The 23,143-nt window shown below is 44.9% G+C and overlaps 1 protein-coding gene across 1 annotated transcript in view; it reads right to left on the bottom strand.

The window, feature by feature from the left end:
* IGF2R (insulin like growth factor 2 receptor) overlaps positions 1–8,647 on the bottom strand; it is a 99,877-nt gene extending 91,230 nt beyond the window's left edge. Inside the window, exon 1 of the mRNA XM_041743476.1 lies at positions 8,309–8,647. Coding sequence (XP_041599410.1) covers positions 8,309–8,457 — 149 coding nt within the window. The 5' untranslated portion in view covers positions 8,458–8,647. The remainder of the gene's footprint in view (positions 1–8,308) is intronic.
* Positions 8,648–23,143: the final 14,496 nt, after the last annotated feature.

Genomic DNA, 23,143 nt, shown 5'->3' with positions numbered 1-23,143 from the left:
CACATCCACCACCACCCCACCCCACCCCCGCCTTGCCTCCTGGCTCCCTGTTCCCACCTACGACAGACAGCCTGCAATCCAGCACCCATTCCCCCTTCCAGGGAAGCCCTGCGAGGGCAGAGAAGGGGCCCCTGCTGACCACTGACACCCATGCACAAGTCAGCTGGGGCTCCTTAACCCCTACAGGAGAGAAACAAGGAGGCTCTCTCTCTTTCCTTGGACGGTGGAACTGCTGCAGCCACCCCAGGAAGGAAGACAAGCCAAGAAAGCTGCAGGAAGGGGCCCAGGGCCGGCCTGACATATGGCATCTGGCATCCGCCCAAAGCCTCCACCTCCTATCATCAAACTCCTCCTTGTTTAAGGGAATTTGAGTTGGGCTTTCTGCAACTCACAACTGGAGGAATCCTGAAGGATGCATACCTCAGAACCACAGAATTTTGGATGCAAAATGGACCCCGAGAATCACACAGCCCAGTGGTTTCTAGACTTTTTCAAATGATGGAAACGTTTCTTTCTCAAAAGGACTCTTTGGGTGGAGTGCCAATGTATAAAGCAGCTAAAGAAGAAATGCTCTCTGGTTGAGGCAGAAGCCCCAAGGCACTAATAGAGAGCCCAGGGGGTACAGGGTAACAGGCTAAAAATATCAGGAAGCTAATGCAGGAACTCTAACTTATAGACAAAAGGAATCACCGTCACTGCCCCAGTGGATGAACATGAAGGGTAGGGGCAGGCACTGAAATGCATTCTGATCCTCACACCACCCCTAGAAGCTTGACTAGCACCCTGGTTTGACACAAACAGAAATTAAGGTCTATCAGGACCAGTACCTGGCCTGAGACCTAATAGTAAAGGGAGGGGTCCAAATTCAAACCCAAGACAGCCACTGCCCTCTCATGTGGAGGAAACTGAGATCCAGAGAAAGGAGATGTGCCACAGCCAACTCAACAACCCAGCTCTCCTGTGTCCAGCTGCAAGCAGGACACGTTGCACTTGGCCAGTTGTGATCAACACGGGCTTATCAGATATCTCTGGGCAGGCACAGGCTGGGAGGGGTGATACCTAGAAGGGCAGAAAAGTCTCGAGAGATTCGAGATTCACAGAGCAGGCTCGAGATGCATCAGCCAGAGGCCCGCCTTGCCCATCCCCCAGACTCCCCAGAAACCATTTAGAGCCAAGAGCCAACAACTGCTTCCAGCCCTACCCTGCACAGCTGCACTAGGACAGGCAACAAATGTCCAAAAGGAGACTTACCGCCAAGACCACAATCAAGAATCACCAGTTATCAAAAGGGCGCCAACGCCATGAAAACGAGGACAAACTCCCCCAACAAAAGAAACTGGGCCCAAGGAAAGAGAATTAATAGAGCAATCAGAACCGAACTTTACAACCTATCTTACTAGGAATGATGAAAGCTGTGGCAGCCACAAAGATGGATTCACAGGCAGCTGTGAATATACATCAACTGGAGACCTTGCTGAAATCAAAATTAAAAAAAAAAAAAAAAAACAGAAAAGTTTAAGAGCTACGAGCAACAGAATGGCTAAGCTGGGAATGGAAGACAAGGCATTCTTCTGGAACTCTAAGTGGTAGCCAGATACAAAGTATTAAAGACAAGTCAAGCAGGACAAAGAATAAGTTACAATGAAGAAAAGCTGAACAGCACAATTATAGAAACTTTGACCCAAATGAAGAACAGTTTTTCCAAACACAGAACACTCCCAATTTGACTAGGTGCTAGGCCACAAGGGAAATGTCAATAAATTCCACCACATTTACTAGCCACCACGGGTGGAAGGGATCCATTCTAGGGAAAAAATGATTCTAAAAAATTAGTGAGTTCAGAGAGTTGAAATAGTTAGAATTTAGGTCCTGAAACAAACTATTTAGAGCATAAAAATAAAAAACTATGTAACAAAGCTCTGAGTAGTACAGTCCTTGGAACAAAGAAACCTATTGCTTTAAATTTATCTCATATTATGTAAAATTATTTAAAATAAAAGATCTAAGCTTTTTGACAAAGTTACTAGGAGAGAGCAAAAGTTAACAAAATTGACAATACATGGTGATAGAGCTTGTGAACAAAGGTAAAAAAATCTTTAATAAAAATGATGAAGAAAAAAAAATGTACAAACATCAGAAGTTTTTAAAAATTTACCTAGAGATACAAAGAGTATTTTCAAAAATGTAAGAGTAGCACACTACATATTTATACGTGAATGCAAAATTAAAATGACAATTTTCCAGAAAATATAGTTTTGGTTAAACTGGATCAAGAATAAATAGAAAATCTGACGAGATACATAAAGAAACTAAAACTGAAACCATAATCAAAACAACTCCTCCACTGTACTCTACTTTCTCAAAGACTCCAGGCCCAGATAGTTTTACTGGTGAGTTCTACCAAAATTTAAGAAAGCGAAAACATCTATCTTATACAAAACTATTCCATGGCATATAAAATAGTAAAAGCTAATTAGCTCTTTCCACAAAGCAAACACATCCTTGATGCTAAATTCAGCCAAGACCACCATGGCAAAGAAAATTATAGTCCAATCTCACTTTTAAAAAAGCTATAAGTGGGCAGCCCAGGTGGCTCTGTGATTTAGCACCACCTTCAGCCTGGAGACCCAGGATTGAGTCCCATGTCAGGCTCCCTGCATGGAGCCTGCTTCTCCCTCTGCCTGTGTGTCTCTGCCTCTGTGTGTGTGTCTTTCATGAATAAAAAAAATCTTTAAAAAAAAAAAGCTATAAGCATCCTACATAAAATATTAGTAAACATAACTAGATATATGCGTGGAAAAAGTAAACTTTCACCCTGTCCTCACATCATACATAAAAATTAACCCAAAAAATTGATCACAGGGCCAAACATAAAAGTTAAAACTACAAAACTTCTAGACAACCATAAAAGAAAGTCTGTTTGAGCTTTGAGTCAATCAGTGGTTCTCAACAGGAGGTAATTTTGTCCACCAGGGGCCATTTAAACTGTCTGAAGTCATTTCTGTTAGTCATGACCAGGGTGGGGGCAAGTGGTTCCCTCCTGGCATCTAATGGGTAGAGGCCAGAGATGCTACTTAACATCCTCCATGCACAATGCAGTCCCCACAACAGAGAATTACCCAGGCTAAATGTCAATAGGGCTGAAATTGAGAAACCTTAACACAGGTAAATATTTCTTAAGCTACAAACACCAGGAATCACTAAAAGATAATAATAAATTGAAGTTCAGCAAAATTTTAAAGTATTTGTTGATCAAAGTATACATCAAGGAAATAAAAAGGCAAGCCAGGAACTGGGAAAAAATATTCATAGTACACATTACACATACCTACAAAAGGACTTGTACTCAGAAAACAGAGAGAGTCCTTAAAACTCATTAAGATGACCCTTCCCCCAGAAAAACTGGAGAGGAGAGTGGCAAAAGACTGGTTTTAACAGACATTACTGAAGATTGTCCAAATGGTCAATAAACACATGGAAGATGCTCATCATTAGACATCCCAACAAATGCACAAAAAAGATAGTCAACGTCACGAAGTCAGGGATATGGAAATTAAGATGGCACTGAGGTACCACTACAAACCCACCAGAATGGCCAAAATTAAAAAGACTTTTAAGACCAAGTGTTAGCAAGGACGCAGAACTGAAACTCTTATCCTACTGATGGGAATGCACAATGGGCATCCACTTCTGAATACAGTTTGACAGCCCCCATAGTTAAACACTCACCATTCAATGAACAATTCCACTCCTACGTATCTACTCAAGAAAAAAAGGAATGCACAAGTCCACGCAAAATCTTGTACGTAAGTACTCAAAAGCTTTATTCAAAAGAGCAAAAAATGAGTTAACATCTTAGATTATTTTTAAATCAAAGGGAAAACCAATAGGAAGATTACACTGTTTAAAATTAACAAACATAACGCGAGAAGGGTGTCATGGTTGCTGCTGTCGTGGCCAGCACAATCTTCTTCCAACATGATGTTCCATTCCTGGGGTCTCCAATTCCAGCTTTGGCCTCTCCCACTGTTCCCTCTGCTTAAGAAATTATTGGAGAATAAATGAATCCTGCGTCACCTTGCCAGGATTAAAGATGAGGAGAACATAATAAGCATAAGTTCAGGCCTCTGTCCCTCAGTGGTCATGAGTTAGCTATAAGGAAGACACAAAGGATCCATAGGCATACCCAATCTCAGCTACTTCCACCTTCTCACACACCACAATGGCGGGTGCCATTACCAAGAGACAGATCCCCGTGGCTGGGAAAACAAAAAGGAAGAAATGGGAAAGAGGAGGAGGGGGGTGGGGGGAGAAGAAGAAAGAAGAAGAAAAGAAAGAGAAAGAACATTACCTGCAAAGTAATGAGCTACTTCCTGTCACTCAGTCCCAGTTCTGAGACCCTACGAAACCTCTGACCAACGCAATAGTTTTACATGCCGAGATCAAAATAAAGATGAGAACATCTGAATTATTTTTCTCAACTCCATCTTTTAAAAATCCTTCTATGTAACACTGATAAAAAACGTGAAATCCATTCAGGAATTCATTTTCTGGGAATTTATCAGGAACACTCTTCTAAGAATTAATGCATGAGATCTAATGTACCCATAATTAACAATTGTGGGCTTCTACACACACTTAGTGTTGCAAGAAATGTACACACACAAATGGATGTGGTCCAGGTTTAACATGTGGCCCAAATTAAGCATATAAGCATTGTTCCTTCAGAAAAATCTCAGGAAAAAAAAAAAAACCTCAGGAAAAAAAATCTCTTTAGAGACAGCAACTAAACCAACCTCAACTCCCAGCTGGCTTCATTATTCTCTTGTTCTCAATATAATAAAAACTTTCCAGCATTGGTACCCAAATGATTGGGGGGAAACTTGTTCTGAATAAATTATAAAGTACTTTACTTAGATCAAGCAGTCCAGTGCACTATTTTATAACTAGTACAAACTGTTAAGATCTCACTCACCTAACCAATGATGTTAACATCTAAATAAAATGGAAACTCACCTACTACATAGGATGTAAAATGATATTTTCTGAGGTGTAAATCACACAGTGATAAGTAAAGCTACTGACCAGCAGAGAGTACCTTGGTGACTTTTGGTGACTCTGCATGGCCACTTGGCTTTCACTGCTCCAGCCCCACTGACCTCCAGACATCCCTCACCAGCACTAACACTCCTCCTTCCTCAGAACCTCGGTACCCGCCAGACCCACAGCCAGGCACAGTGGCCTCAGGAAACACGTTCCTTCTCCTAGCACCACCACCACCACCACCACCACCCCACCACCCTCCCCAACCCTCCCCAAGAAACGGCTGGTGACTAAGAATACACCAACTTCTACAGCACACGTCTCACCTGGCACAGTCATCTTGTATCTTAGAGAACAGACGACCGAGGTACTCTAAGAAACAGTGTGCTAATAAGTGCTGCAGGGGGCCAGATACACTTAGGGAAAATCACCTTTTCTGTCCCTGCTTTTCAGTACACAACTCAGAGACCTGTGCTCTCCTCCATGTGCACAAATATAGTTAAAGCTGCTGCTGAAATAGTTCTCTACTGTTTTCTTCACCCCTCCCAATAACTAACCACACCAGAAACCACACCCCTGCCACCTCCTTACCCCAGGAGAGAGCTGGCCCTTGGCTTTGCCCTCACCTGGTGACCTGCAGGCAGCAGGTCGACTGAAGCAGACTCGACTTCCCTCCAGTGGGTTCTAAGGGACCTCTTTGGTTCTAGAAAGCTGGCTTGAGAGAAGTTGCTTCCTAGGATCCAACTCTATTATTGAGAGACAATGAACATTTACCACCAGGGCTCCAATTAAGGCTGTGCAGTGTCTGGGCACTCCAAAGCTGTGGTGTGGATGACGGGTTTCTGGTGACTGCCCTGGGCACCAAACCACAACGAGCAAGACGATTCTCAATAGAAAAATATGTTCTGTATTACAAACAAGCAATTTACAAATATTTGGGATGTGATCCTTGGGTCTACAGCGGATGTCTACCTGGGGTCTGCTGCCACTTGACCAAACTACACAAACGTTAACACTTGTAAAGTCTGCTTTTCATGCTCCTGGGAGAAGTGGGGTGGATCTGGGTGGGTTATTCACATTTCAGACAAATGGACTCTCAGAGATAGAATAAAAAGGCAGCTTAACACATCCTGGCTTTGGTGATACTAAGTAGAACTTTTCATACTGTATTTAAAAAATTATCAGCTCACATTCCTGTTCTTCAAATATATGCTAAAGAACTTTTAGCCAGGGTTACCTAATAAAAGAACACAGATTTTTTACATTCCCCCCCAGCCAAAAAAAAAAAAAAAAACTTAAGTATTTAAGCCAAGGTATTCATTTAAAATGGGAATAAATAGGAAGAATTTCATTTGGCGGAATAATTGAGTTTAAAGTTGAGATTATGCACAGCTCTGGAGCAATCTCAATGCAAAACCGCAGAGTGCTGAGAGAGAAAAGAAATGTGTGCAAGCCCACCCCTGAATGGACTGGGAGATTTGCTGTCCTAAGGAAATCTGGCAGAAAGAGTAAAAGCGCCAACTTTAAAGATATTCTAAGATTGCAGAAGACACATTTGTCACACTAACAATGCATATCCCCCTAGAGCGCTCTCTAGCATTTTCGAAGCTGAAGATACAAAGGCCATTTCCTACTGGACCCAGAGGCCATGTTCCACTCGCAAATGAGGTGAACAAATGCAGATTCAAATTCAAGACGCTGAGAGGACTCACGTAATGCGAAACTGAGCATCCCCCCCCTATGCATCAGCCACTAAATATGTGTCTGCCCTCGAAGCCAACTTTAACCCTAACTATTAAAAAATAAATTCCAATTTGCTAACTAACAAGACCAAGACTTCGACACCACTAGCCCCGCTGAGCTAATTTCTCATGGATAGGGCTGGTCACATTAGCCATTATTCCAAAACCTCCTTCCTTTGAATGTAAGCCACACCTCCACCTGGCAGAAATTGACCCCCTTTTTCTGTGTATCTTAGGGCAGCCAACTAACTATAAACTAATGTGCAGTAAATTCCCCAGCCTGCCATCCTCCCCTCTCCCCAAAAGAGGGGAAAAGAAATAAAGAACACGGACCTTGCAAGGAATTTCTATTGTGAGCTCAGCCTTTTTCTCCTTAGAATAGTGGTATCTGCAAGTCCTAAACTCAGGGGTACGAATCAGACCATGTCTGATCCAAAGGAAAAAACTAAGAATCCCATAAACCCCACCAAAAGCTCAAAGTTCAGCTCAAAGCGGGGCTCAACTTCATTCTGAGAAGTAACTTGCTAGCGCCGGTCCACTGGTCTTTCTGAACCCTTCATCCTGCTTCCTTTTTACCAAAGTTCAAAAAAAAAAAAATAGTATAAGTTGGATTTTCCATCATCCTAAACAGTCCACGAAAGGTTGGTCAGAAAATTCTCTGGTGGCTGGTGGTTCCCCAGCCGGGGGACTCCTATCCTCGCCGGCGCAGGGCACTCTCAGCCCTCGACGGGACTCGCGATTATACAATCATGATTCCCAGAGCGAAAGCCTCCACTAGAATAATCCACCCCAGAGACAATGACATCATGTGAGCAACTAGACAGGAAGTTAGGCTCGGAGAAGTGAAGGGTAAAGTCTTGAAAGCCAATACGGGGCGACCACCCTCCATTCCCGATCGGGGCGGAGGTGGCGGGGGGAGTCACCTTCTGCAGAAAAGCCACTTTAGAGAGAGAAATGGAAAACCTACAGGGAGGAAACCAATCAGCAAGTGAAACCGACGCCCCCCAACTCTGAGGCCACTCGTGCCGTGTCCTCCCACACTGAGGGGCCTCGCCAAGGTCCCGCTGCTGCAACTTGGAGGAAAACGTGCAGTGGGAACAAAGCGAAGCTGCAGCCCCGCGTCCTCCAACTTCGCCGGCGCACCGCTGGGAGAGGGCAAGGGCTGGGCGGAGGGTGCCCGCAGCGTGCCACCGGCTGGGTGGCGGCGGCCGGCGGCTCGCACACAAAGCCGCCCGGACCCAGTGACAGCCACAAGTGCCCGGGCAGCGCCCCCCCCGCCCCCGCCCCCCCCCGCCCCCGGGGCAGCGCCGCGGCGGGAACCCCGCGCCCCCCGCCCGCGCGCGCACGACCCCCGTCCCCGCCACCACGCGGGCAACTTTCCCTCGGGGCCCGCGGGACCCAGCCCCGGACGGCGGGAGACTCGGGGGGCCCAGCCCCTCCCCGGGGCGCCCCCGCCCCCACCCAGCCCCGCCGCGCGCCCCGGGCACCGCGAGCCAAGCCCGCGCCCCGCCGGGGCCACCCACCTGCACAGCTCGGGGAAGTCGGCGCCCTGGGCCCGCGCGGCGCCCGGGGCCCCGACCAGCAGCAGCAGCTGCAGCAGGACCAGGGAGCGCAGCGGGCGCGCGGCGGGCGCGGGCCCCAGGTGGGCGCTCCGGCCGGCGGCGGCCCCCATCGCGCCCGGCCCGGGCTGCGCGGCGAGCGCGGAGCTAGCGGCGCGCGGCTGCCGGGGGCCGCGCCCGGGACATGGTCGCACCGCCAGGGCGGAGGCTGAGCTGGGGCCGAGGAGGAGCGGAGGAGCACGACAGGAGCGGGAGCGGAGCGGGAGCCCGAGGGGCGCGCGGCTCGGCTCGGCTGGGCTCGGCGGCGGCGGCGGCGGCGGCGGCGGCAGCCCCGGAACCGCGTCACGTGACCGCGCCGGCCCCGCCCCCGCCCCGCCCCGCTCACATGACTCCCTTGTTCAGGTGATCCCCGCCCGCCCCGGCTCCGCCCAGGCCCGGTCACGTGAGCGCGGCACGCGCGGGGCAGGAAGCGGCGCGGCGGGGCGCGGGGCGCAGGTGCGCGGCCGGGGCCCGCGTCCCGGCGGCGGCCCCCCCAGCTGGGAGCCCCCGCACCTCAGCCTCGGCCGACGGCCGGGGGCGGAGAGGGGTCGGACCTCGGTGCCGCGCGGCGGATGCCGTCACGCAGCGGCGCGGGCGCGGGGTCCCAGGGCTCGCCCGAGGCCGCCCCTGGGAAGGTCGCTTGCCCGGGCAGGAGGGCAGCTCCCAGCGGGGGCGCGGAGGGGAGGCAGGCAGAGGTGCGGCTGGGAAGCGAGTGCCCCGCGGCGAGGCCCTGGGGATTCCTCCGTTCACGTGTTCTCTCCAGCCCAGACCAGGTGGATGGCTCCAGCCGGGCTCGCTGCGAAAGTGAAAAGACGTCTGCGGTCCGGAGCTCAAAGCATGCACCTCCCCTTACAGCGAATAACACGACCCCGACTCCCGCGGCGGGGACCGCTCGTCTTCAAGGCTCACTGCGTGCCCGGCGCCACGAGCCAGCCCTGACGCATGGGCTGGAAACCGCGAGGCTGCACCCTCGTGACAGATGAGCCCCAGACTCGGAGATGCCGAGTGGCTTACCCAGGGACACTCTGAGATGTGGCAAAGCTGGGGCTCAAACAGACACACGGGATCCCCGGGTGGCTCAGCGGCTTAGCACCACCTTCAGCCCCAGGGCGTGACCCTGGAGACCCGGGATCGAGTCCCGCGTCGGGCTCCCTGCGTGGAGCCTGCTTCTCCCTCTGCCCGTGCCTCTCCCTCTCTGTGAGTCTCTCGTGAATAAATAAAATCTCAAAATAAAAAGGAAGCAAATAGATACATATAATTATGACCCAATAGCCGCTGACATTTACTAAGCAGGTAATTGCGCGCAAAGGAGCATTCTGGCGCTTTGGTGCAGCTCACTTAATTCCAACACGATCCTGCAAAAAACGGTACCTTTATTGCACCTACTTCACAGATAAGGAAACCGAGACAAGAGAGAGTAAATGACTTGCCAGTCATGCAGCTAGTAAGAAAGAGCCTGGGTTTGAGCCAAGTCAGGCAGTGCCCCGAGTCTCAGTCTTACTCACCATGCTTTTGAAAGAGTAATATAACCTAAGAAAGGAAAATGCTGGAGTGGCTCAAAGGAGGAGCTCGGGTGTCCAACGGTGGGTATCTAGAAAGGGTACGTATTTTGCAACTCCAGTGTTATAACTGACACGGGCAAAGATCTTCAGGGCATACTGAAACCAGCAGGTGAAAAATTATTACAACTGGAATATTCACTTTGTCTCAAAGTATCACCCTCAAAGTGTATTTCCCGAATACAAGGGAAATATATCTTTACAATGGAAAGATCCGATAGATCCACCTTAGGTGATTAAAATTACTATCACCAATATGTGGAAAAACTAACCTTTTATGCATCCTATAGTGACACAATGAAAAATACTGCTAAAGGTAATATTTAAAAGAGAGTATAATTATGACTCAGACGCAGATGTAAAATGAACACGTGTTAAAGATGTTATTTAAATCATTAATTAACATAAGAACGAGTAGCACGTAACAATTGACTCAATTAACTTTGGGAATCCAAAGACAGAGTCCAACACATACATCAGGTAGTCAGGAATGCTGAAGTTAAATTGCCTAATAGATGGAGGGTTGGTCACTATCCATAAGTCAAAAATCAATTGCATTTCAATGGACATAATTTGCATTTCTAAAGACAAGAATCATAGATTATCAACAGTATTCTACAATTTCCAAAGCTGTAAAATAGCTCAAAGACAATGAAAGATACAAAACCCCATAAAATCAGCACAGCAGGGAGCATTATTAGATGGTGCTTAGCCTTCAGCTGAGGTTGCTCCATATTATTTTTGGTCTATTTCAAAGTCTTCCATAATTTTCCCCTATAGTAAGCAATATCACTTGTATATTCTTCTCATCATGATGTTTAATTTAAATCAGAATAAAACCATTGAATCCAGTTATGAAGCATTCTACAAGAAAACTGAATTAGACAATTAAAATATGGCAATGCTCAGGGCCCCTGAGTGACTCTTGAGCATCGGACTCTTGGTGTTGGCTCAGGTCATGGTCTCGTGGGATCAAGCTTCAAGTTGGGCTCTGTGCTCCACGTGGAATCTGCTTGAGATCCTCCCTCTCCCACTCCTCCTGCCTCTCTCCCTGCTCATGCTCTAATTAATTAATTAATTAATTAATTAAAAAGTCAATGCTCTGTAAGGCACCCCCTCCCAAAAAAAGCAAGAGTACTATTCCAAATCAGGGTTACAAACAACACACTAAGGGCCAAATCTGGCCAGAGAGATCTTTTGTAAATAAAGTTTTATTGGAATGTAGTCATACCTATTTGTTTATGTATTGTCTACAGCTGCTACTAAATAAAAGACCTTGAAGTCACATTGTAATTTCCTGATCCTCACAACAATAAGCGAAGTAATCTGCTTTCCGGGGTGGGCGGGCGGCGGGGGGCGGAGGGGGGGGGACTGTACAGTAAATAGTATTATCAAATCAATGTTAAATTTTGGGAGATGAGATCACAATATTGTAATTTTGTAGGCAAACATCCTTGCTCTTACGTGATACATGCTGAATGTAAAGTATCATGATGTCAGCAACTTTCATATGGCTCTAAAAAGAAGGATATGTATAGAGAGAAAACAGGTATCAGGGTGCCTGAGTGGTTCAGTGGAGCATCTGATTCTTGGTTTTAGCTCAGGTCATGATCTCAGGGTGGTGAAATTGAGCCCTGCATTGGACGCTGAGCTGGGTATGGAGCCTGCTTGAGATTCTCTCTCTCTCCCTCTGTCCCTCCTCACATCTCTCTCTCTTAAAAAAAAAAAAAGCATATGTCAAAAATATTAACAATTGCCACATGTAAGTGAAGAGTGTATCAGTGCTCTTCACTATTCTTTCCGTTTTTCAGAAGCTTGACATTTTTCAAACATGAGTTGGAAAAGAGATCCCACCAGGGAAGAGACTGCTTCTGAGATGAGCCTGGAAGGAAGTTGGATGGGGTGAGGGGGGCATGTGGATACAGAGAAAGGACATTGCAGACAGGACAACAGCAAGAGCAAGGCATAGGTAGAAAAAGACAGAAGCTGTATAATGAGCAAGACCTTTTCCACAAGTGAGAAGCACATAGGAATAGAGAGAAACTACTTTGGCCAAAGATTGTGCTAAATCCTGGCCTTATAAAATATAATCCTTCCCTCAAGTAGCCCATGACACAGTACAGAAGATCATCCATTTTAATGTAAGTTTGGAAAAATTTTATTGGGGTCAGCTCCTACAGGATTTTAAATGGTCGCTTAAGAAATTTAGATTCAATTGGATATAAAGTGAGGAACAATAATAGCTGACAAAAGTAATATCTATTGAAGACTCACTCTGTGCCAAAAGCCATTTTGTATTATATCATTTACTCTTCATAGCATACCTATGAGATAGGTACTTTTATTACCCTCATTTAAAAGATGAGAAATTTAGACATAAAGAAATTAAATTCCTTGCCCAGGGTCGTGCAATTAGTCGTGCAATTAGAACTTCAGTGTAAGTTGTATGACCTGATATGAAAGTCCATTTTTTTAACTCAGAAACTTCCCCCTCATTGAGAGGTTTGGAGCCTGAGAGAGAGATGGTCACGGTTAACCCTTCAGGAAAATCCATCTGGTTACAGGATGCCCTGGAAATGGCTTCTGTAAAAGTATCAAAATTAAGGTGATGAAGAGACCATAGAAAGCCTTTTGTCCTTCCTCAAGAACTGTTTAACATTTGGCCAAGAGTAGAACTCAGGGCTTGTCACTATCCAGGGCACCTGGGTTCATTGTGACTACCCAGAGGGAGGGGGAATGGGGATAGAGGTGTGAGGTGGGTAGGGTTACCATCTTCCTGTAGGCATTCTTTTCTGTACTGGCAAAGCCCATCTTTCACTGAAGGCTTAAGACCCTGCATCTCAGCCATTCTTACAATCAGAGGGAGAGCATAAAACACAATTCTTAAGATGGAAATTAATGGGACGTCTCCTAAGACCTTCTGCAAAATATTTTCCTCTTCAATAAAAAGTGAGACCAAGAGGCAAATAAAACAAGATGAAATCAGAGATGGAGACAAACCAGAAGAGACTCTTAACCATAGGAAACAAGCTGAGGGCTGCTGGAAGGGAGGTGAGTGGAGGGAGGGTACATGATGTAATGAGCACTAGGTGTTATATACAACTGATGAATTATTGAACTCTACAACTGAAACTAATGTTACATTATATCTTAACTAATTGAATTTAAATAAAATAAGTAAAAAATAAAATTAAAAATTGTTAAAGCGAGGGATCCCTGGGTGGCGCAGCAGTTTGGCGCCTGCCTTTGGCCCAGGGCGCGATCCTGAAGACCCGGGATCGAATCCCACGTCAGGCTCCCGGTGCATGGAGCCTGCTTCTCCCTCTGCCTGTGTCTTTGCCTCTCTCTCTCTATCTATCTATCTATCTCTCTCTCTCTCTCTCATAAATAAATAAAAAAATATTTTTAAAAAACTGTTAAAGCGAGACAAAGGAGGAAATTCGCCACCTCTTTTTTTGGTGGATGGAACGCTCTTTGTTGAAGATACCTTTAGGTGCTATAGCCCTTTGTAACTCTGAGGGAAGATATGTCCAACACAGTGGGAGAACGATGGAAAACATCGGGATCTTTGATGACATTGACATTCAAGAAAACTCTGGAACTGGCCAGTATCTGATCATTTGCTTTGTGACACAATAAATAAATTTGCTTAAGCCATCTGTGTTAGTTAATCATTTATTGCCTCTCAGTTCCAAAGGCACCGTCTAATATATGTTCTGTGATAAAGGAATTTTTTTACAGCAGTCCTCCTTTAAAGGGAGCATGCTGTTAAGCTTTCTGAGTAGAAGGCACCCTGGAGGGATGCTGTGGGAGACAGGTTCTTCAGGCTTTTCCAGCACATCCATGACACTGGTTGCTGATTATCTGCCACCCTCCCCACACACACTCTAAAGGAGGACCTATTGCAACTGCAGACCAACTCCAGCCTTGCCAATCCAGAGAACTTCTCTACAATTCAATCACCTGAATCTCACCTCCTATACAATCTGAACCCCTTCCAAGCCTGTCTTTCCCTGGGTCCTCTTCCTCAGCCCTAGTGTACCATGGAGAGTTTCTTCCTATCTCATAGCTGCTCTTTTGTCACAGTTAATAATTTTCTATATTAGGGACCCCTGGGTGGCTCAGCAGTTGAGTGTCTGCCATTGGTTCAGGTCATGATCCTGGAGTCCAGGGATCGAGTCCCATATCGGGCTCCCCACAGGGAGCCTGCCTCTCTCTCTCTGCCTATATCTCTGCTTCCCTCTTTGTGTCTCTCATGAATAAATAAATAAAACCTTTAACAAATAATAATATGTTTCTATATTAAACATCTCTATTTCTGTCTTCTGATTGGACCCAGACTGCTATACCATATTTAGTTGGCCTTTGTATTGTAGCCAAAAATGTATCAACTGACCCAATGCAACACCTTAGCACCTTGCTGGATAGGACAGACAAAGATAGCATCAATGATGATTAAAATTTCTAGATGGGAAGATTGATGCTGCCAAGAACAGAAAGAGGGAACAGGAGAAGAGACATGAACTTGAGGAGAAAGAGGCTAAGTGCCTTTCTGTGCATGAGTGAGTGTGAGGCATACCCAGAGAAAGGTACCCTGACAGAGAAAGCTGACAGTACAATGCTGAACATGGACAAGAAGTTGGACCCAGAAGAAAGTATGGAGGAGACACTTGCAAAGAGAAGAGAGCTGGTGATGGGAGAGATAACTGGACATCAGCAAAGTAAATGAAATCACCCAGGGAAAGAACAAAAAAGAGATTCTTGGCATATTAGAGATCTATTGAATGTAACAAATTACCCTCAAATGTGGTGACTTAAAATAACAATCATCATTTATTAATTCTCACAAGTTGTTGTGGGTCAGGAATTCAGACAGAGCCCAGTAGGGATGGCTCCTTTCTGCTCCATGACTTCTGGCCCTCAGCTGGAATATTCAAGGGTTCATGCTGGAGTCATCTGAACACTCATTCACCCCCACATCTGATGGTCAGTGCTGGCTGTCGACTGAGACTTTAGCTGGAGTGCCTGTGTGTGGCCTCCACATGTGGCCTGAGCTCCTTCAAATATGGTGGCTGGGCTCCAAGTCAAACAGAGAAAGAGAAAGGGGGAGAAGAGGGAGAGAGGTGGACTCAACTTGGAAGTCACATTAACACCAGTTTGGTCATGCGCAGTTGATCAGGGCAGTCACCAGACCCTGTCCAGTTTCAAGGGGAGGAATCCTAGACCCCCGTTCTCAGGGGGAGACTGTCAGTTACACCACAAGAAGAGAAAGTGGAATGAGATAAATATTAAGGAGTGGGCATCTCTGGAAAGGGCAATTTGCCACCCTTGGGAAGCACCATTATTCATGGGGGAAGAGAGAATACACCAGAAAAGGAATGGAGGTGTAGAAAGAGAGCAGAGAGGAATCACAAGAGCCAAGAGGGAAGGGAAAGTTCCTGTGAAGTTCCACGTGAGGATGGTGTGGAGTTCAGTTATGAGAAGCACATATGAAAATGGAAGGTGGTGGGTGTGTTGTGGGCAACCTCTACTTTCAGGTTGGTGGTTGGAAAGTCAAGTCCTTAGATTAAAGACATCCATTCTTTAGGTTGTCCTACTAAGAAGTAAGACAACCTCATGGAAGTGAGGAGATGAGAGAATAGAAGTGCCCTTTTAAACAAACCATTCTCTGGCTGCCTTTCCTTTAGTTTGTAATGTTCCCTGCCATGAGAGTTAGGAGCTCATGAATAAATACAAACCGTCTGGGACACCTGTGTGGCTCAGCGGTTGAGCACCTGCCTTCGGCCCAGGCGTGATCCTGGAGACCTAGGATCGAGTCCCACGTCGGGCTCCCCACATGGAGCCTGCTTCTCCCTCTGTCTGTGTCTCTGCCTCTCTCTCTGTGTCTCTCATGAATAAATACACAAAATCTTTTTTAAAAAATAAAATAAAAACAAACCATGGGATCCACATTAGCAAGAATCCACCTCCGTGCATTCTCTCACAGAACTAGAACGGGATCGAGGTGACTCTTTGGGCCACCGTCTTTCTCTTCTCACTCTCCACAAAAGGTGTAATCCCAAGAGAAGACAGTAAAGTTAATTCAACAAACACATATTGAATATTGATGTTTTTCAATTGATAACTATACTCAGCCTTGGGGGAGCAAATAAGGCACAGTCCGCGCCTCCAAGGACTCACAGATTTAAGAAGAGACACAAGTAAACAATTTCCCACTCAGCGTGATAAGTAGGGAAATACTTGCCTACAGGAAACCAAAGGAAACAGAGTTTCCTCTAAGTCTCACTGAACCAGGAGGAATCAGAGGGAGGCGGACCCACATACAAGAAGGATGCCACGTGCAGGTTGGAGTTCTGCTGCCATGGGCCAAAGAACCACCAGAACCTGGAAGAGAGGTCTGGAGCCTTCAAAGGGAGCATGGCCTCACCAATACCTTAATCTGGGACTTGGGGCCTTCAGAAATTTCCGTTGCTCTAAGCCATCCAACTCCTTGTGATAGTTTATTGTGCAGTCCCAGGAAACTGATCCACCTGGAGAGGGCAATGAGGGTTCAGGTAAGACAGTCACACTGAGGACAGAGAGCAGCAGGAAGTACTCATCAGATTCGGGGGCTCCTTATGGAGGTTGGAAGAGAGGAGTTAGGACAGCTCCCCAGTCTTGTAGGAGGACTGAGTATTTGTTGGCACCATCCATTGAAAAAGAGAAAATCCTCCCAGAACACAAGCTCAGTGGCTATGTTTTGCTCAGTGTGACTCCTAGTGTCCAGAACAGTAACAGCTCAGTACCTGGAACAGATGGTTACTGAGTGAACGGGGAACCAAATGAAATAGAGAGAAGAGGAAAATTATCTGTTTTATGTCTATAACACATGTATAGACATTTTCAATGTTTCCCCACCAAGTTTTTAAAGTTCCATACAAATCCATTTTGTGTGCAGCCTTCTTTTCAGTGTTCTCTATTGTCTTGCTTTTTTAGCCCTCCTACCTACCATTCCCTCCTTTTCCCTCTTCCCTTCTGCTAAAGTGCAAATTCTCTAACCAAAGAAATCAGGGTCTATGATCCCCTAACGAAAGCATACTTAACAGATTCCACCACAGTGCTTGACCAAAGCAAGTGCTCCATAGAAGTTACCTATTTTGTTATCTAAATAGTGAACTTGTACTTCTCTGATAAACCTGGACATATCTTCTCTTTTTTTCCTTCTTTTCACTTCATTTTATTTCTTACTTGCCTCATTCTTTGTCCTTTATTTCATGGCTAATCCTTCATTCTGACCTGTGTACCCCATGTACCACCACTCTTTTGACCTAATATGGATGAAACATATTAGTTATCTACTGCAGCTTAGTGAATCATCCCAAAACTTCACGACTCAAAATAACAATAGGTATTAATGTTCTCCCGCACTTCTGTGGGTGAGCAGGGCAGGGCTGGCTCAGCTCTCTCCTAAGATCGTCATCATCTGAAGGTCTGACTGAGGTGGCTCTGCCTCCAAGATGGCACTCACATGGATTGCAAGTTGGCGTGGCTGTTGGTTGGAAGTTCTAGTTCCCCACCATGGGGGTTTCTCCACAGGGCCCCTTGAGCATCCTCCCTGCACAGTGACTGGGTTTCCACCAGAGCAAGCAATATGGGAAGCTAAGTTAGAGGTTGCAGCGCCCCTGTGGCAAAGCTTTAGAGCTGCACACTTTAACACTGCACAAAGACCAACCCTTATATAATATGGAAGGAAACTGTGGGAAAGCATAATGCCAGAAGGTGAAGGTGACTGGGGGCCATCTTGGAGATTGGCTACCATGGAAAGTCAGAGAGGAAGATGAGGAGGGGGTATTGAAATATAATAAAGAAAAAATAGATATCATAGTTGTGTCTTTTTTATGAATACTATATTTAGTCATTCACTGTTTTCCCTTCATTTAAAATTAATATGAATCAACATTTCATCTATGGGAAGTTATTTTTTGAAAATCCATAATTTTAACCCTATGGTCATTGAAAATTTTTAATCCTATTCCAGTTGGTGTTTCTGTATTCTTAAGTGGGGTGTCACTTAAGACACCTGGAACAGATGGTTACTGAGTGAACGGGGATATTAAAATATCCCTTCAATTTTCTCATGCCCCAAACTATTCCTTTATTTATAGTAGCCTGTGAATTCATTCATTGTTTCTAGGAATTGTATTAGTCATTATTAACATATTTATTCATCAAGCCTATGTCAATGTTGCTGTGTATGAGAGGCTGAATTGGCACACAACACAAAAAAAAATGCAAGCCTATCCCAAGAAATTCTTTCCAAGTTCCTGAGGGTAGCAAGAGTTGGGCATATGGGTTAGAATCCAGCCTCTGTGTCTTGTTAGCTCTTTGACTTCAGACAGGTCATTTAACCTCAACTCCACTTCCTTCATTTAGAACAAGGGCCAACAAACTTCTTATTAAGGGCCAGTATTTTAGGTTTTGTGAACCACATGGTCTCTAACACAACTATTCAACACAATTTTGCAGCATAAAAGCAGCTGTAAATATGAGCAAATGAGCATGGTTATGTTCCAATAAAACTTTATTTACAAAAACAGGTAGTTAGCCAGATTTGCTTCAAGGACTATAGTCTGCCAACCCCCAATCTAGAAAACAAACACATGAAAAAAAAAGTTATAGTTGAGTGCTGGATACCTATTATATCCCAGCTGATTAAGTCGATCTAAGATGTTGATCCCTTGGGCCATATTAGCTCAGAAGTGGGCATGCCCAAGCCATTCTGTGCCAGTGAAACATGAGGAGATTACTGGAAGTTTCAGGGCAATCAACAACCTTGCTCTTAGAAAAATCCTGAAAAAAAAAAAAAAGAAAGAAAGAAAAAGAAAAATCCTGCTGCACAAGGATAGCCTCTCGGTACCCCAATCATGGACAAGAAACTACAAGCTGAATTGCCACTAACAGCTTTAGGATCAATTGTACAATGTGGATGGCAGAGAGAAGCCTTTATCTAGACTTCCTTTCATAGAACTAAAGAAATTTCCAACTTCTGGGACCTTCTGGGAGCTTCACCCTTCTGGGTGGCTCAGTAGTTGAGCGTCTGCCTTTGGCTCAGGTCGTGATCCCCGGGTCCTGGGATCAAGTCCTGCATCAGGCTCCCCATAGGGAGCCTGCTTCTTCCTCTGCCTGTGTCTCTGCCTCTCTCTCTCTCTCTCTCTCTCTCTCTCTATATGTGTGTGTGTGTGTGTCTCACGAATAAATAAATAAATAAATAAAATCTTTGAAAAAAAAAAAGAAATTTCCAACCTCTCTCTTATAAACTCTGGGTTGGATCATCTGTTATTTCAGCTAAAGTCATCCTAAGTGGAAACCTCATCAAGTATACTTATGAAATCTAAGTGGGACAGATGTGTGTGACTGGCATGTAAGTTTAAATTCTACCATATGAATGTTGCTAATATTGGAATAATTGCCAAGAACCCCTCCCCCAATCATCATTGGGTCTCAGTCATGTTGACTGTATACACATGCCTTTGAGACCCGTATTCCATTGAAAAGCCCTTCATTTCTCTTCAATAATAATAATAATAAAAAAAAACCCTGCAAACTATCACTTCTCTTAGATTGAGATTCCCAACCCACATAAGAAAAAACTTAGTGGAAAGAAACCAACAATAATTATTAGCTTGTCAAAGTGATGAAGTAGTGGCATCCTGACGACAACCACAGGGGCTGGTGAAGGTGCTTACAAAGCAGTCTTTCTTTCTGTCTCTCTTTCTCTCCACCGCCCCCCCCTTCCTTTTCTGGAAAGTAGCAATGCAGAAACTTGAGTTTGAGGGATGTCAGACTGGAGTGAACAATTCGTCTTCTTTGGCTACCCAACTTCTGTCCCTAAGTAGATTCTTACATACTAGATGTTACTAGTCCTCATAAATAATATTATCTCGTATCAAAAAGGTATAACCAGGGATTTGTGGTTATTTGTTAAAATAAAAAATGCTGAGTACCTTACAGAGTGAAAACAGTCTTATTCTCTCTCCTTCCCTCTGGAGAGATTTAGCACAACCAGCAGTATGTTTTTTTCTATTGCTTTTTTTATCTTTCCATGATGACCCAGTTTTGTGATGATTTGAAAATGTGTAACAAGGAAATAAATATATCCAATATAACATTTCATAACCTGTGCTGCTTGTGACTATGTCATAGGTACGGTATACCAGAGGTGGTCAATAAGTTGCTGTTCTAATTTACCAAGTACCAAGGACGTCTGAAGAAAGGCACTGAGTGCTTGACAGTCATTAACCTTTATCGCAACCTTGTAAGGCATTATTATCTGCATCTTACATGTGAGGAAACTGAGGTTCCCAAGAGGGTAAGGAAACTTGCCCAAGGCTGTAGAACAAGAAAGTGGGGGACCTGGAGGTGGATACACACCTGGAGGATTACAAAGGGTATTTGGGGAAAACAACTCAACTCAGAAAGCTTGAAAATTGTGAGTCTGCCAGAAGCTCATGTTATGCAGGGCTCCTGGCTGAGACCACTCCAAGGGTGGGCGTGCCACATTGGGCGGCAGGACTCTGGAGACGCAAATGCTGAACATGAGTGAGGAAGGAGGCAAGCTGCCCAGGGGGAGTCTGGTGGGCTGGGCTCTCCCTGCTGTGCCACAGACCTCAAACCCAAGAAGCTCTGTACCAGGCTCAAATTCACATGTGACAGAACCTGAACGCCAACTGAAGGCTAGCTCCTGACTCCTATCCCATTCCTTTTTCTGTTAAAAACAAAAACAAACCCCAACAAAACAAAAACCCAAAAGCAAAACAACAAAACACCTTCCCTTTATTAAGCCCTGCATAAAACTCTCCTTTCTCCATTGTGCCTTGGTCGACCCCTCTGGGCCCCCTGGCATCCCCACTCTGAATGCCAAGAACGCTCCTCTCATTTGGCATTTGCCATAACTAATTAACTTATATCGTTCGTTAGCTTTCCATTAATGTGCATTTATTTTGGCAAAGTCAAAGACAGGAGCTGTATTTTATGATTTTGTGTGTGTGTGCCCACTGTAAAAAACAAAACTCAGTTGAGTGAGTTTAAAGATCTAACTGGCTTTATTCAATATTCATGACTCGGGGAACATCTCATGAAGGGAGTAGAAAAGAGCTCTGAGGAGCTCTTTAAGGAAGATGGAAGGATTTTATAGGCAGGAAGGGGAGTGGGACAAGGAAATTATCAGCAGAAGAAAGGATCATTTCAGTCAAGGTCACCTTCCCTTAGGGGGAAGGGTAAGGGGTCTTATCAGGCAGATGAACTCCCTAGTGCTGAACCAGAAATTTCAGATGGATTGGTTTAAAATCCACTCCTGGGAGAGGTTGAAACTGCAATTAAGTCTTGGTTTTCTGTCCTGGGACAAGTGACTTCACCTTGGGCCTGTTATTTATTTTATTATTTTATTTTATTTTATTTTATTTTATTTTATTTTATTTATTTTATTATTTTATTATTTTTTTTTATTTTATTGATGGTACATATTTTTTTGTGCCCCTCACAGGATCTAGCACGATGCCAAGCACACAATAATACTCACCGGATGTTGGACTGATGTAACAATAGAGATGGACCGGGGACATGTGTCTACATGTGCCAACCTTTTCCCACAGACCCTTGAGTGCACAGAGCTGTTTATGAGATACAATATGGTTCTGTGGGTAAGCACCTGGACTTTCAAAAAGGCAGCCTGGGTTTGAAATCCTGCCCTCCTACATTCTAGCTGGGCCATCTGGATGATTTACTTCTCCAACTCCTATTTCTTAATCTGTAAAATACGAGTAATAATAAATAGCTGTAAAGTGCCCAGCACTGTCCTCAACACACAGAGAGCAGTTGACAAAGAACTTCCATATGCTTCATACCCATTAAGTGCTCAATAAATGGTATATGTTGTCGATGCAAATTGAACACACCTTTTAGAATCTCTACAAGTAAGAAAGAGAGTTTTATTTGAGCCCAAGTTAGGACAGCTGCCTGGGAACATGCTCTTCACAGAGAAGAAGGTGCTCCAGAGAATGAACAGTTTTTACAGGGTTATATACTTTTTACATCTTGTAACAGTTCTAAAGATTATAGATGAGCGTATAGGCAGGAATCACAAGTTTTATTGTAAAGGAATGCAGGGAGTAGGAGTGTTGGTCCATATGTCAAGGACAAGATGGTTTTCCTCTCGACAGCTCATTCACAAAGCAGACATACAGGGCATGCACGGCAACCATAAATCAGGCTTTTGGTTTAAACAAAATTTATACACAGTCCTGTTGACTTAGAAAGAAATCTAAACTGGCTCCCCTCATATATCAGGCCTTCAGAGAATGTTTCTCTCATCAGTGCCTTGTGACACTTTTTAAATATCAGTGACCGAAACATTTGTTGAATGCACATAAAAAAGTAGACTAAGGGACGCCTGGGTGGCTCAGCAGTTGAGCGTCTGCCTTAGCTCAGGGCGTGATCCCAGGGTCTGGGATCAAGTCCCGCATGGGGCTCTTTGCGGGGAGCCTGCTTCTCCCTCTGCCTGTGTCTCTGCCTCTCTCTCTCTCTCTCTCTCTCTCTCTCTCTCTGTGTGTGTGTCTCTCATGAATAAATAAATAAAATCTTAAAAAAAAAATTCCTCCACGCAGAAACATCTTTAAAAAAAAAATCTTTTTTTAAAAAAAAGTACACTAAGAATTAGTAGAAATAAAGTTGGCATTCAACTTTGCTGCTAACTGGCTGCAAACCTGTTCTGGGGAACATATTTTTAACCCCTGTAAAATGAGGATCTTCTTTTCCACCTTGCGCTGCACCCTCTTCTTCAGGCTATAGATTGAAAACTAAACAACACTAATTGAGTATCCCCTGAACACAGAATTCAGTTCTTCAGTTGTCTCCAAAGGGGTGCATTTCTCTATATCAGAGGTTCTCAAAGTGTGGACCAGAGACCCTTTCAACGTGTCTGGGAAAGTCAAAGCTATTTTTATAAAAATAAGATGCGCTTTTGCCTTTTTCACTTGTAAAGTATTATTTTCCAAAGGATACCTGAGGTGTGATGATGTATCTGTCTCAGCTGATGGCAAAAGAGTTTGGGGATTCCTGTGTTTTTTAATTTTCTCAGTGTTAATTTTGAATATGATAAATATCTGGGGTGCCTGGGTGGCTCAGGCAGTTAAGTGCCTGACTCTTGGTTTTGGCTCAGATCATG

Source organism: Vulpes lagopus, chromosome 2 (genome assembly GCF_018345385.1).
Source record: "Vulpes lagopus strain Blue_001 chromosome 2, ASM1834538v1, whole genome shotgun sequence".
Taxonomy (NCBI): Eukaryota; Metazoa; Chordata; class Mammalia; order Carnivora; family Canidae; genus Vulpes; species Vulpes lagopus.
This window is presented reverse-complemented; position numbering and strand designations above follow the sequence as displayed.